Genomic DNA, 15,844 nt, shown 5'->3' on the forward strand with positions numbered 1-15,844 from the left:
AGGAAGAAGTGTAAAATTGGGGAGGAGGTTGCACAAAAGCTTCATTAGTCCTAAAGCCTTCCGCAGTGGCTTCAGGATTCTCCTGCTGTGGACCGGTGGCTTCAACATTTTGGAACAAATGGTCTAACGATCCAGAAGTTATCGATTGAACGTTAGACCCTTCCTCGATCATCTCAATAGGAGGGGTAACTGGTTTTTCCGTCTCCTTCTCCGGAGGAGGTGATGGTTGTTTCCCAACAGTCGGAGTCGGCTTTGACAGCTTACCAACCACCGGATGATCAGCAATGGACAGATCTACAAAACAAAAACATAAGTTAAATCTCATTGTCATGAGCAGCAAAAGTTAACAAGAAAAACTCACCTTTCACTCCTCCTAAACGATCTGCAAGGTTGGGTGGTAGTGGTTTCCTCGGACGGTGCGTCCAGTGTTTCTTGGTTTTTGGTTCCTTCCTGGCATCCGTAGCACTGGTGCCAGCGTCACTTGCCTGGGATGCACGAAGGGATCTCTTCCGGTAAAGCTCTGCCAACAAGTCAGAGACAGATGAAACTTCAGGAGTATCATCTGAGCTTCCTTCCTAAAGAACGGCAGAATCGTCACTTAAAGTAACGATTATCCCATCGGAAGTTAGCCCGTTAAGAGGTGGAGGATTCAGGATGTACGCACCTGTTTCAAAGATAGCTTCCGAGACAACTGGTTCGGCACGCACTTTAACCAAAAAGAGGAAATATTGAGCAGTCTTCTCCAATATGGGCGTATGCTTCACATCGTGAATAGTTTTACTCACGCAGCCCTTGTCATCCTCTAGAGCGTTTAACATCGAGCCAAAACCTGAAAACAAACAGCAAACGTCACCAACAGAGCCTCAAAACACAAAAAGGTGGAAAAAACAAAAACAGTAAGACTTACGGTCGTTTAATTCAACGAAAACGGGCTCCATGAAGGGTGAAGACCACAACCGGCTCATTCCCGCCCATACAAGGGCCTTCTCGGGAAGTGTTCGCATCGGAGTGGGTGATGCGGTCAACTTGTGGAACCAGTCACGCTTCTCGTGAGCAGATGGAGTAATATCAATAAGGGCGTTATTAGGAGACCGACGAGTCATTGCCTCAGGCACCACATCCTCAGAGACCCAGAAGAATTTTTTCTTCCAATCCTTGGAAATTTCTTCGGTCATATTGCTAATAATTCTATCCGGCAAACTGTGGCAAGTATACCATCCGTTTCGATTCGCCATCTTGTAAAATACAGCGAACCGATCCAACCGGGGAACTAAGTCATGTTCCATGCACACGAACTCGAAATGTCGAATTCGCATGACAGCACGCGGGTGAAGTTGGGACAAATGAATCCCAAACGCCTTAATCACCCGTTGGAAGAACTTTGTGACAGGAAGACGGAAGTTCCCATGCTCAAAGTAATCGGCATATAACGCCATCTTTCCTGGAGGTGGAAAGCTGGCTATAGAACCAGTAGAAGGGAACTCCGGTCCCCACTCCGGTGGAATACCATAAGTCGTAATAAGTTTCTGGTATTCCCCTTGGTCCCAACAGACTTCTATCTCGTCGACCTCAGATTGGGCAGGCGCCATTAAAAACACTTGGTAAAAATGTTTGGATTAGTTCAAAGAAATCAAAAAGAAAGATTGAAAGATAGAAGAAAGAAAACAAGTTCGTAATCAAGATTCAAAGGCGATAAAACTTCTAAAAGAAGTTAACTCTCTCTATTTATACTCACCGCAATTAATGCGATGGGATATGAATGGTAGAGAGAGAAAAAACCGTCCAGTAACAGATCGCCACGTCACGCAGGAAATTCGAAAAAGAGAAAAAGTTGTACAGTCGGGTACAGTAACAGCTGTCAAAAACGTCATGTCACCTGCACACGCGCCTGCGAGTGGTCAACTTGTCTTTTTTCATGATTATCCACAAACAACAAAAGATATTTCTCACCAACTTGAAAAGTCAAAAACCCCCAAATCCACATTAAGTCCAGCATTTCACCCGTATAAAATACTTCACACGGAAGAAACACTGGACTGGGGGGACTTATAGAGGTAGGGTACCAAAAAGACCCAAATACCCTTAAGGACTACCCGCGGGTCACTCAGAAATCCCTCATAAGGCACCCGCGGGGCACACAAGTCATCCGCATAATCATTTGAGGAAGAAACACTCTCATAGCACATGCGGAAGCATCATAGTACCCTCAGAAGTCATCCGCAAGAAGGAATAACCTTCCGCGTAAATGACCACGAGGTAATGCTCTGGGACAGCTGTCAATAACCAATTACCTTCTAGAAGATTTACCAAGATGCTTTCTTGGGCAATACGTGATCTTTTGGCCAATCAGCTAGTGACACCTGGCAAGGTCGTTATAACCGTGCACATGTCCAATATTCTCACATTAACAAATGGAAAGAGGACGCGTGTCTAGGTTGTTATACATGCACATGCAACGTATAAGCTAAACCTATCACACAAGGACACGTGTCCAGACGGTTATGCAGGCATCTTCCTAAGGGACAGCTGGCCCAATCACCTTCCCATACCCTTCGGCTATAAATACCTTCTCAATCATCATGAGGTATTCATTCACAATCACCATACTCTCGCAATCTACTTAAGTACTTTATCTCTTTGTAAGAACGGTACTTATTCTCACGCCGGAGGGTGGTTACGGGAAGACCCCCCCCCCCTCTTGTTCTTCCCGTAACGAGCTCACGGTGTTCTGTTTTGCAGGATTCACGTCACTGGACTTTAGGAATTGTATTCATATCGTGTTGACAGTAACCGTATCCTACCTTGTGGACTCATTGGATCTAGGACCCATTAGTGGGAAGTAAATCCGTGTTTCCTCACCGCCTCTTCCTCCGCGTCGTCTTCGGCTTGTCGATCGGGCCCGAAAAACTGATTATATATAGAAGTCTGAGAATCCATTTATAGGGAAGTTGGTGTGAAGAAATATAGAGTAGAAAGAAAGATTTATAAATTTTGTGAGTTTTGATTGGGGATGAAGTTGGTTATATATAAAATAAAATTTTTTAACGTCATAAATATAATTGATTTTTTTTTTTAATTTTCGCGTTATGTGTAAAGCGCTTGGGGAAAAAAGTGGCCAAAGCGCCAGGAGGGCGGTGTGCCCCCAACACTATACGGATGGTCTTAGTAGCATGTACACTTAAAAGACAATTGAACCAATGATAAAATATTTACAAACCCGGAGGATTATTTACAAACCGATACATCATTGTCACATCAAATTCCAAATGTTTCATAATTAAAAACCTCAACTTTTTTCCACAGCAACAAATCTATACAAAATATTAAATATGTATTTATATTGTATATGTATATATAGTATGTGTGTTCATAAAAGGGGTGGGGCCTACACTATATGTTTGCTCCAAGTTTGCAGTTATGGACTTTTGTCCATGGACTTGGGCACACAATGATGAATTATTGCCACCTTAAATTTGTTATAGTGACATATCATCCAAACAAATGAAAATTTCATCCATCCATTATGGGTGCCCTTATACACTGCTAATTTGCACTTAGCATCCTTGAGTCACTAACTCTCGCAGCAGCTTCCAGCCCTCATAGAATCATCCATTCACAGAACCAGCCTCATAACAACTTTGACTTATTGTTTTAACACCTGACCCACAAATATGAAATAACAATTTTTTTTATGTAACAAAGCCAACCACCGGGTATACCCACAGGCAAAAGGTCAACTAAGGGATAGTGTGTTGGTGACCAAGCCCGCAACCAATTTAAAAATCCACTACATAAAGGCCGACTATGGTAATACCTCTGATTTGCACATTACATTTTGTTACGAATAAAACTCGAATCTACAACTTTTTTAGAGAAAGTCATCATGAACACTGCTCTATTGACAAATAGGAAAGGACGGTCATTGAAGTTGAAATTATTATTAGTAACACTAAAACCAAAGTTAATTACGATATGCCAATACTTTATGTTTGCTTCCTAGGTTTCTAAAATAATTAGTATGATTCAATTATTTAAGGGTTATTGATTGTTGTTTGCATGGGATGTGTGATCATTGTTCAAATTAAAAGTCCTTAGAAGTCATAATGTGCCAAGGACGCATATGTTTAACGAGTTGTTTATTTATTGTGATGAGTCATATATATTTATTATTTATTAATTTTCAACAAAATAAAACCTAAGCGACCATTAGATCAGATTAAAATCCCATACCACCGAATAACTAATACAAGCTTGTTGTCTAACACGATAATCACCCATGATACTATACTAATTAGTCCCCGACTCCCCGCCGTGTGGTTCAGTTGGTTAAGGGGACGTAAGACTTGGAACAACAATACTATACTAATTAGTACGGAGTAAATTGAAGCCCGCCAAATCTGACCGAATTTGTAAATAGTACAACATTCATAACGTACATCATTCGTGCCTAAGTAATAATAAAATGAAACAAGTTGAATATCTCACCCAAAAATTTTCAAATGAAATCTAAAAGCTTTCACGTTGTGTATGGAATTTTCGTTCATAAATTATTAATCTTAAGTATGACACAAAATAAGTTTTCATGTGGTCAATAAATGATTAGCAAGCCCACTTAAAGATCCACAATGTTAAACCTAAACCAGATTCCAAACTATTCTTAGAGCATCCACAATAAAAAAGTATAAAAACATTAAAAAACATGCCGAGTCAACTGTCACATCATAAAAATATCATTCTTTAGAAACACTTAAAACTCACTTATTAAAGAATTACAAAAACACTCAAAAACATTGTTACATCAAATTTTACACCCAAAACCCCCAACGCTCGTAAAATGTCCAACATTTATCTAATTTTTTTTAGTTTTTGTGAAAGAACTAACTTGTAAAATGTCTTACAAAAAAACACTTTCAAAATAAAGAAAAATAGATGAGTTGGAAAGACATCAAAGAACACCCTCTAAATACACCTTATTGGGGATGGTGTTCTCAATTTTTCCGTGAAACTTCCACAACCCACATTAAAAATTATTATAATTGTATATGTAGGTATGTATGTGTGTGTGAGAGAGAGAGAGAGAAGATGGCCCCACTTCCCTATCCGTCCTCATGTTTGCAAAGACAAACCCCATCCTCAAACTTCCCCAACAACATATGTCGTTTGCTCCCTCCGTTTGTCGCCTGCCACATCAACAACCGAGCATTCACAAACCTTGCATTCTTGAAGCCATATGAATGGCATTTCGCATAACCTGGATTTAGCATCATAATTATACATGTGATATTTTTGTATATATTATTTCTACAAAATTTTCGAATATCTTGCTCAAATGCCTTATCTTATTTTGCATGCCTTTATCTTTATACTTTTTATTTAGCCTAACTTCTATATAAACATTCAAATTACTTCACTTTCACATAAACGTGCAAAACTTGTGGCTTTAACATTCGAGCATTAATTTAACTTGTGAATAGCCAAAGGTTTCATATGGCTCGAACTTTCAAATGACTGAATTTTCATATGGCCAAACTTGCGAATACCATTTGATTTGACATAGAAGTTTAAACTTTAAACATCTTATATAACTATGAGTGTTGTCAAAACAACATAAACCCAAATTTTATTTGTTTGATAATACACATAGTAAATTCCTAGCCTATTTTGTATAGATTTATTTCTTGCCAAAAAGGTATTATGATCTATTTATATGCTTTACTTTATTATTTACAAGTTCATGATACCTAAATTTTGGTCAAAACGATAGTGAAGCCAAAGTTCGTGTTAAATATTAAAACCGTCTATTATTTATATACGTTTAATGCCAGAACTTTGGTCAAAGCTGAAGTCAAAGTTCATGTAGAACATTAAGACTATCTATTATTTATCTACATTTGTGATGCCTGCATTTTTTTTTTTGAACGGCCAACTAAGTAACGTCGGGTACTCTGTATGCGGCCCCCACTGGCTAAAGGTAGCCCGAGCTGGCCACTAGTCCAGACGGACGGAGCCCCTAGCGGTCCACCTGTTGAGGGATTCACCGGATAAAACCCGACCCCACGCCCGCCAAACGGTTGACAGCGAGGAGCCGGCAAAACCAGGTGAGATCAGGACTCGAACCCTGGCATCCTTCATATCTCCCATATAAATTGGTGGTAGTGAGGTTTGAACCCCCTACCTCTCACTAGTAAAGCGAGTACTCTACCATTGATGCCCGCGTTTAGCATCATAATTTCACATTTGACATTTTTGTATATATATTATTTCTACAAAAATTCCGAATGTCTTATTCATGCCTTATCTTATTTTGCATGCCTTTATCTTTGTAACTTTCACTTAGCCCAACTTCTAGCATTCAAATGGCTACACTTTCGCATAAACGTACAACTTAAATTTGTGGCTTTCACATTCCAAATATCCAAATCCAACCAACCATTGTGGATTTAGAGCATGTTTGAGATTGAGTTTGAAAAGTGTTTATGACTTTTCAAAAAGTCATTTTGAAAAGTCAGGATTTGGTCTTTTGAAAAACTGTTTTTTAACCCTTTCAAAAACTAAATTAAAAGGTTTTTTGTGATTGCTAAACACCATTTAACTTATTGGCTAATAAGCCAATAAGTTGGTTTCAAACTCAATCTCAAACATGCCCTTAGAATTTCAAACACAAAACCACACCAAATACCTCTCAATGTGACTTTCATCAAACATAACCTTCACACGTAAGCATGGAAACAATTTTCATCCAAGCCGGCCTGGAAAGTATATTCGCAGCCCACACGCAGACATGAGGCCGCGCGTCGAACAACCTCTTCACCCGCGTAGCCATCATGTAATGCAGCTCGATTGTCAGCTTATGAGACGGTAAATCGAATTTCTGAGATTCAACTTCCATCCACACGGATTGTATCGCCAGCTTCTTCGGATCCTTCATCATTAGATCCGTTCCTTTATCGGCTTAAACGCGTGCAATGTATTGCGTTATCGGTCGTTGATAGAAAAAAATTTAATCGGTCGTTGTTTTTGGCTTTTTTTTTATTTAGATTTTTTTAGGTTTCTGTTTAGTGTTAATTTGTTGGGTTATTTAACTGATTCTATTAATATTTTTTTTTATAATATATATACCATATATGGGTTATTTTTTTCGAAAGTATATATGGGTTATTGGCTTGTTTATAATGTTTTTATACTAATTTTTATAATTTTTTTAAAAACTTTTTATATTTATAGAAATATATTCGTTACTAAAACATATTTAACTCATTTTTTTATAATCGGGTTCGATATTTTTTTAAAATGATACCGAGTTCGCTCGTTGAAAATGAATGAGTTCGCTCATAAAATCACACCTATATGTGATATATAAAACCAAAAATTGACCGGGTTCGCCTAACCCGGCCCTGGTTGAGCAAATGTTGAAAGTGAAACCTTAGAAACCTAAACTAATGTCAGATTTGAAGGTAAGCAGAGTTTTGTTAGGGTTACAAGAGGTAGGGATTGTAATTTAGTGTTTTTATTTTTATTTTTATTTTAATTTTTGTTTTAGATAGGTGATAATTAAATTACAAAATTGTCCATGCAGCTCATATGATACCACTTAACCGGGTTTATGGATAGTCGTTAATTAAAAGGACGAAAATTAAACAAACATGTCTTGTAAAGGACACCCCCTGAAAGTTTACTTTTTAAAGTGATCCGTAAATCAACTATGTTTAATTATCCGATGGTCTTGGCTTTGTGTTATTTATTATTTGGCCCCTCAACTTTTTAAGCGAGTATTCAAACAGGAAAAAGATGGTGGTGTCTTACATCTTAATAATCACAATTCAAATACAACTTTCTTTTAAACTATGTCCAAAAAATTTGGGGGATCAAAAACGGGCTGGCCTAATTTCAATACTAAGTTATATAGTCGTATAGATGTAACTAAAATCATATCCTAGTATAGTATTCTCAATTGTTGAAAGAATTCACTTACTAGTATGTAGACTATTCAAAAGTGAAAAGTTCTAATGGTAAAGTTGGTGGTCTTGAAGTGAGGTTAGCCGATCTATATATTTTACACTTTTAAACAATAAACAGAACCAATTTTTTTTTATTTTCTTTTGACCTTAGAAGTTATAAATAAAGAGATGAATCTGTTTTAACGGTCTAACCAAATGCCTACACCTACAAACTCATACTTTTCAATTTTGTTTACTTTTTTTTTTTGGCAGAATAATGTCTCAGAGGTGGTTAATGTCTGTTAAGTGTAAACCAGTCACCAGAGACACAACTACCATCAAAACATAACTCCCAACTCATCTCCTCCTATCCCGCCACTGCGAACCGCCATTTCTACCACCTTGTTCCCGATACCGAGAACTATCATGTTGCATTCTTGACATCTCGGGCCTATAATTGTATCCCCGGCCATGTGGGTCCGAGTATTCCCACCCGTCAACATATTCACGAGACCTAACCGGACTATTGTTCGGGCTCCAAGATTCAAACCCGGATGCATCTCGGTACCCCCCGTTTCTCGCCCAAGATGGGCCTGAAAGCGATGGGCCTTGTTGTGCGTATTCTCGTGCACCATATGCATTGTATGTTGTCTTATGTTCAACAGAAGAGTATGGACTGGACGCTAAACTTTCCCGCCCCGCCCAAGACGGAACTGTGGGCATGTTCCGTTGAGGTTGTATTGGGGGCCCACCGTGTTCCTGCAAGAAGTAGGCGTCTGATGATACACGGCTAGTTGCCGGAATATTCCTCTGGTCGGTGACAATATCAGAAAATCTTTGATGTATTGCCGGAGAAATGGCTTGTTGGGTCAAATTAGGCGTTGCAAGACCATTAATGGCTGTCGAAAATCTCTGGTGTGTTACCGTGGCAACTGTTTGTTGGGTTGTTTCTTGATAATGAACTCCTGGAATGGCATACGCGTCACCGTTAACCGTCACACTTTGCCGTGAAAATGGATTTTTAGCAACTTCCGGCCGCCATCCACTCTGAATAAATAGGGGAAAAATCAGCAGAATCCAAAAAATGATTTGAAGAAAATATTAATTTTATATTTTATATAAAATCTCATATTGATTACAACTTATTCATAATATTACTATTTCTATATATTACTTTTCAAATTTATATACCAATCAACCAAAACGGAAGAACCCTACAATCTAATTCTATATTAACATTTCCTTATGTATTTGTTGTCGATTATAAGGCCAAATCAAAGGTGAAAAAAAAAATCTTTAAAAATATGGACTTTGTACAAAACATGATGATGTGGATACAATTGACGACGCACCGTTACAGGGTTGGTCGGGGGAGTTGGAGACGGTAATGAAACTTCAACCTTTTCCTCTGCTTTTCTTTCAACTAAACCGTTAACGAGAGTGTTAACCGAGCCACCACGAGCCGCGTTTGCCTTAACTGCATCAAGAAGCTTAACCATTTGTTCGTTGGTCAAACTCCCACCTTGACCAGCGGTAAGTGCAAATACAATTTCTGGGTTTTTAAGTAAGGCTGCTAGTAATTCGAGATCGGGTCCGGGCATGTTCCTGTTATTTTCAGCTGGTGCACTTGTACTCGCTGCATAATTGTTTGTATGGTTAGCTACTGCTTCTGTGGGCTGGGCCATCATGCTGTCATCGTCGTCGGGAAGTTGATCGATTGGGATTTGAGGTGTAAGTGAATCATCATAGTCCATTTCTCGGTCCCAGGGTTCTTTGGGATTTGGTGGGATTTCATGAAGCGTGGTGTAGAAAACTTCTTTTTCACGTTTGATTCGGTTGTTTTGGACATCAATTTCTTTGCTGTTTTCACCAGCACACACACTCCACTCTTTATTGATTTTAATTTCTGCATAGAATTTAAGAAAACAAAGATAATTGTGAGCAACATAAAGACCAAAACAGCAGCAAAAAAGAACCAACTCAAATGGCGCAAAATCCAACACCCACATACAGTTTCACAATTTTATCTATTTTTCAGAAAAGATTAATGATTGGGAACCTAAAATATAAACCTAACAAGAGGATTGAGACAAACAGTGATTCGGCCATTCCTGATGCTTATTTAAAAAGAGTTTATTTTTTAAGATAGTAAAACTAAGCATTTTTTTACAATGAACATATCATTGAACATGCAAACGTTCAGCATCATAAAAGAAAAACAAAAAGAAATTTATTTATAAGTGAATATACCTGGTGGACTCGCCCACGATATCTGCAATCTCTTGCACTTCTTCCACACGGGTTCCTCTGAGTCCATAATTTCCTTACCATGAACCTGAACCTGAACCTGAACCGGAACCGCCTTCACTTCATCAACTGGCGCAAGCTTCACAGGCGACTTGTGTTCCTCTGCTTTGGGCTGAACATGAGGTTTGGCTGCTGCTAAAGGTGTCATGCTAGAAGATGAAGTAGCATTTTCTTCAACTTTAGGATGAACAGGAGCTTTAGCCGGCGAGACCTCAGTCTTCACTTGAGGGCTCTTGTAACTTTCCCCATATTTACTCTTCATGAACTGGGCTCGCATTTTGGCCTTTTGTATATCATCAGCTGAAAGTGGACGGCCCTGGTTTGCTGAAAAAATTCTGGCAACTTGAGGAATGCGATTAGCTGGTTTTTGGCCGGGTTGCTCCACGAGCTGTACTTTTCTGCGTTCTCTGGTATCTGAAATCTAGTCAAGGCAATAACTATGCATAGTTTCCAGTTTCTCTTATTGGAAATTCATTAAATTTAGAGTATGATTCACTTTACAGAAAATGGTTCGTTAAGTAGTCAAAAGTAGCAACTAATGTTGTATTAGACAATTGAACAAAATACCTAAATCTTCGTGGATGTCTATATCAAACGTTATTATAGCTTTGTCTGTCCTCCTACTTCAACATTTTCTCTTTTTGATATCTGGTAACTTGATTGCCACTTGTTTGTGTTTGTTCCCTTAATCACTAATTAAGCGTGTTCACTGATTACGTATTTGTTTTAAAATAATCTTTCATAGTGACTAGCAACCTTCATATATATGTGTGTGCAAACATATATATAAATATATATATATATACACACACAATTTACGCACACATATACATATATGTGTGTGTACAGACACCAGCCATAAGTGAGTTAATTAGTTCAAACACATCCCAGACTCCAGAGACTATTAAATCTTAGTACTATTTGAGTCACCAGTTGATAACTCCCAAAACAATATTGCAATTTTATCTATTTTTAACAAAATCATATTTTTATTTTGAAGATAAACAGCATATGTTGGGGAGGTATAAGATGTCAAAAGTGTGTGTGTTCAATTATACATGAGTTTTTATAATAGAGTCCCCAGTAACAAACGCATCTGTGAAGTTGAATAACTGTGTACGAAGCACGGAAGCAGCAGTTAATAGTCACTCTTTCTATTACTAATATGTTATTTTATATGCCATTTTGGCTACCAGATTCCATAGGAAAACACATAAAATCCCAAGGATACGAGATGAAGATACGCCTGTGAGCAATTTGATGGACTGTGGCCTGTAGAAAAATAGAAAAAAAAATTCAGGAACTAGGGTTAAGCATTCTTAACCAAAAACCTCTCATAACTGCATCTAAACTTCCTATTATAATCATGGAGATTAGATACCCAGAGTCAAGGCAAAAGGTGAAGGCTCACGCATCACATACGCAAGCTGCGGTTTGGTTTTGGTGGTTGAACGTTTCGTTTGGTGGTTTAAAATTCGGAACTGGCCATGTAAACCGAGCAGGCCTTTTAACCTTCTAAAGTTTGTTAAAATTCTGTTTGGAATATGCATGTATATGTAACTATGTATTATATTAATATTTGGAATATGCATTTATGTATATGTAATTACGTATTATATTAATGAACCATTATCATTTTTAAAATAATAATACAAAATGACAATTTAGAAAATAGCAGTAAAGACCATAAACCACCAATTTTTTGAGCCGTTTTGGCTGGGTCCTGCAACCCAAACAACATACGCGTTTTGTTTGTCATTTTTCAAAACCTTTGATAATTTCAAAACAGTTTGACCTAGGGATCCAGATACGATCCAAAGATCACCTTGATGAGCCTCGCTACTGGGTGCACTTTTAAAACATGTATCATGCTTGCTTTATACCTGGAATTTTCAGGGTTGTCTTGCAAAGATAATGCTCCCTATTTAACAAAGAAAATTAAGAACAAAATTAGCAAACAATGCAATAAAAGTTTTAAATAATAGTAATTGCTCCCAAGAAAGTAGATATCTTTTGACTTGAATGTCAAATGAGTCATTTCTATGTGGTGTAAAAATGGCTAAGGGGAGAGAGAGAGAAAAACTAAATAAGAAACATGTCGCCAATGTAAAACAAATGTGGAAGTGAGAAGTTAAAAGGTGTAACTTTTATTTCTCTTAAATAAAAAATGTGTTTATTTGAGATGAAGCAGCTCAAAAGAGGAAACTTGCGTACTGGTGGGTTAAATACACACGTACATATAGAGAGAGCGAGTGAGAGAGAGACTCACATTGTTGTCAATTTTGGACTCCAATGATTCATTTTCCATAATTTCACCAATGCTGTACACCATAATAAAGCATCAATAAATATAAAACCATTGATAGTAATTTAAGCAAAAGCATAAACACACAGAGAGGCTTGCCTTTGCTTCAGTAGCATCTCATTCTGAGCATCAACAGAAGAAATGTTGGTGTTGGGTTTTCTCATAGCTTGACTTCTTGCAAACATTTTGCTCCACTTAGACAATAGACTTTTTGCCCTGTTTGAGATATCTGATCTTCAAATCAGATTATGAGATTCAAATGATAAAAGAACAACTAAAAAACCAACAGAATACATGAAATGCACTCCACAGAAAGGGTTTTACCATACAAAATCTTAATAAAAGGTGGAGTATGAAAAGGCATGACTAGATGCTTAACTTATGTTTCACAAAAATGAAAAAAAATAAATATAAATCTCCAACTAGATCCAGCATGTCGTGTAAAAGAACATTAACATGTCTATGTGACTTAGAAAAACACAGGCAAAAAAAAGATGCAGATTAACAACTAAGAAAAGTACATATATAATGAAATATAAAAATGCATATTTCGATGTGCCCAGCATGCAAAAAAAATCAATAGATTGATGATACAACCAAAAGAAAACACACCTGATCCCCGGTAAAACCGAAGTTTGTTTACACTTTGTAATACCGCTGACATGTGTGCTGGGAGAGCTTTATGTAATGGCAGGTGACAAAGAACCTAAAGGTGACTCCATTTAGTATATAAAATACATGATAAAATATTAAATAACTACATCTGAAGAAGTACTATTGTGAACAGTTTATGTACCCGGAGAATGACATGTAGAACAGTTGTTTGCTCTTCGGTTGCTGCTTGACTCAGCCATGAAGCTAAGATCATCACACCTCCATTTGTCAAAAACCTGCAAGTTCACTAAAGAATGACTGGACTATTTTCACACAATAGACGATGATGCCTAGTGGATTATAATATAATAATACCAATAGAGCACTGAAGCATTTTGTATCTGCAAGATCCATTCCATTAATTTAACTTGTCCAGAAAATGTCTCTTCTTTTCGCAAAAGATCAAAAATATGAGCAATAAAATATTTCTCTGAGTCATCTGTATCAGGTAACACCTCATCTTGGGTAGAAGAAGAAGGTACTTCAATACTTGATGGGCCCACTGACATCAAAGGAACTGGGTTATTAGGTGGCTCCACACTAGAGCTCATTGTCACATCTTGCTCTTGCACACTTTCTGCTGACTGGACTGCTTTCTCTCTAGATAATCGAATAAATCTTCGAACTTTAGAGCGTTGAGCATTAAAGAAGTCCCTCACCTTAAAATTATATTAATTAAAGAATTCATTACTAATTTGGGTGATATTGAATTATAAATTACTAGTAATAAACAAAAACACTGCAAACACTATGATTTGCTAGTAAACAAAAAAACACTCAAACTCGTACGATTCTCATATCAACTTATTACATGTCAAAATGATGGAAGTAAAAGAGGGGAGAATAAACAGAAACCTGTGTCGCTGTCAAGCCAAAGAGAGCACTAATTGCTCGAATTTCCTTCTTGCTTATTTCATCTTTAACAGCAAAAACTGATTGCATGTATTTTATTGCTTTTGGATTTAAAAGATCTCTGGGTTTTTTCCCTGTAAATAAAATAAAATTTAAGCCACAATAATATCAATGCATACTGCTGCAGACCTTCACGTGGTTATACACTAAACCTTTAATAACAGCCATGCCTCGAAAACAGTAGAGCATTGTAAAATGAAACTATTCCTACACAACTAAAACTAGGTAAAAAACTATGAGAATGTTGGCAAATCGTGTCCTATCGTGTTTAACAGGTTAGAGACTACACGATTAACACAAGTATCAAACATGAAAACGACTCGTTTAACAATCGGCTTTGGTGGTTTGAGCGTGACAGTTATATGTTTTATGTATCAAGGACGAGAAACGATGAACTCTAGCCTCCTATTTTTAATTATTATTTTTTTTTTAAAAGTATAGATTGCACAATGTACTTTTATGCAAAACAGGGCTTATCGTGTCTAAACAAGTACCCAATTTGCCAGCCCTAAATTATTGAGATATCATTTAGACCCTTAAAACGGTGACCAGGTAAAGAAGACAACTGTTTTACAGAACAGTCCAATTAACAGTCTGTAGACTGAAGCAACAATGGAACATTCGAACTTACCGATTTTAATTGAAAGAGCACCTGCTGCCTGCACATAAATAAAAAAATATACATCAACACAATTTACAAAAATAATAATAATAATAATACTTAAAAACTTGTTTGAAATAATCATACATCAGAGTAACTAATATATAGCTATATAGGTTTCTAGTGTATATATGTTAAGCTACAACGGTGAGTAGCAGTTGGAATTTGTAACCCAACTAAAGTGCTCACCGTACTAATATAATTAAGAGACTAATAACTATGAGACTAACTACGCAAGAAAACAAGCACATATATGACCTATCATTCTATCTAGCCAATTTGATTCAACCGCAACTGAATTGCATGTCAAATTTTACAACCACCTGTACTCTGCTAAAGCCTACAAAAGCTATCATTTAGAATTCCATCCTACACTAAATGTTTAAAAGATCATACAACAAAGTTAGGTTTCTACAGGTGTGGCGGTCGAAACTTGTAATAAAACTAAAGTTATCTGGTCAATTTAATCCACCTGCAACCCTAATTTACTGTAGAAACAAATGTAACGCCTAATTATAACAAATAACGAGTTGACACGCACCATCTCTTGAGAGAGAGGATTGACGCCGGTAAGCTGGCATTGTTTGGAAACAATTGTTTGTAGGTCACAGATCTGCTTGCTAATTAGTGCTTTCTGAGACTCCAACAACTCCTCGTACGACGTCGTAGTGTTCGAAGATACTACCAGAGCCAGCTGCTGATTGACGTCAGATGTCGCCATAGCTGAATGAATCGATGAGCTAAATCATCAACATGAATTGGAATTGAAGCTGATTGATTCGAATAAGCGTTGAATTTAGTTAGTTAGGGTTAGGGTTTGAGTTTGGGTTTGGTTTGATAAACGGGTACAGAACTCAACAAAGTCACAAACTAACTACGGGATATACCTTTCATTCTTTCAATTGCCGTTTGTTTTAAATAAATCATCTTTTATAAAATTGTTTTTTTCTTTTGTGGGATGGAGTTACCATATAAGCGTTTTCCGTTACGTGACGTTATGTCAGTATTGTAGTTTTTTTTATAAAAAATCGGTGTAGTGGATGGAGCTTCTCTAATCATTACCTGATT

The 15,844-nt window shown here is 37.2% G+C and overlaps 1 protein-coding gene across 1 annotated transcript; it reads right to left on the reverse strand.

The window, feature by feature from the left end:
- Positions 1 to 8,079: 8,079 nt before the first annotated feature.
- LOC143553331 (homeobox protein LUMINIDEPENDENS-like) lies at positions 8,080 to 15,689 on the reverse strand. Its single transcript, XM_077043351.1, has 13 exons — positions 15,318 to 15,689; positions 14,747 to 14,774; positions 14,059 to 14,189; positions 13,519 to 13,862; positions 13,346 to 13,439; positions 13,162 to 13,255; positions 12,649 to 12,778; positions 12,514 to 12,565; positions 12,128 to 12,165; positions 11,476 to 11,516; positions 10,188 to 10,658; positions 9,290 to 9,843; positions 8,080 to 8,984 (listed from the first exon to the last, which is right to left on the reverse strand). The coding sequence occupies exons 1-13, from the start codon at positions 15,495 to 15,497 to the stop codon at positions 8,295 to 8,297; spliced, it is 2,847 nt and encodes a 948-aa protein (XP_076899466.1). The 5' UTR covers positions 15,498 to 15,689; the 3' UTR covers positions 8,080 to 8,294.
- Positions 15,690 to 15,844: the final 155 nt, after the last annotated feature.

Source organism: Bidens hawaiensis, unplaced genomic scaffold, assembly GCF_021521415.1.
Source record: "Bidens hawaiensis isolate Kalapana, Puna unplaced genomic scaffold, B.hawaiensis_p1.1 tig00017166_1, whole genome shotgun sequence".
Classification (NCBI taxonomy): domain Eukaryota; kingdom Viridiplantae; phylum Streptophyta; class Magnoliopsida; order Asterales; family Asteraceae; genus Bidens; species Bidens hawaiensis.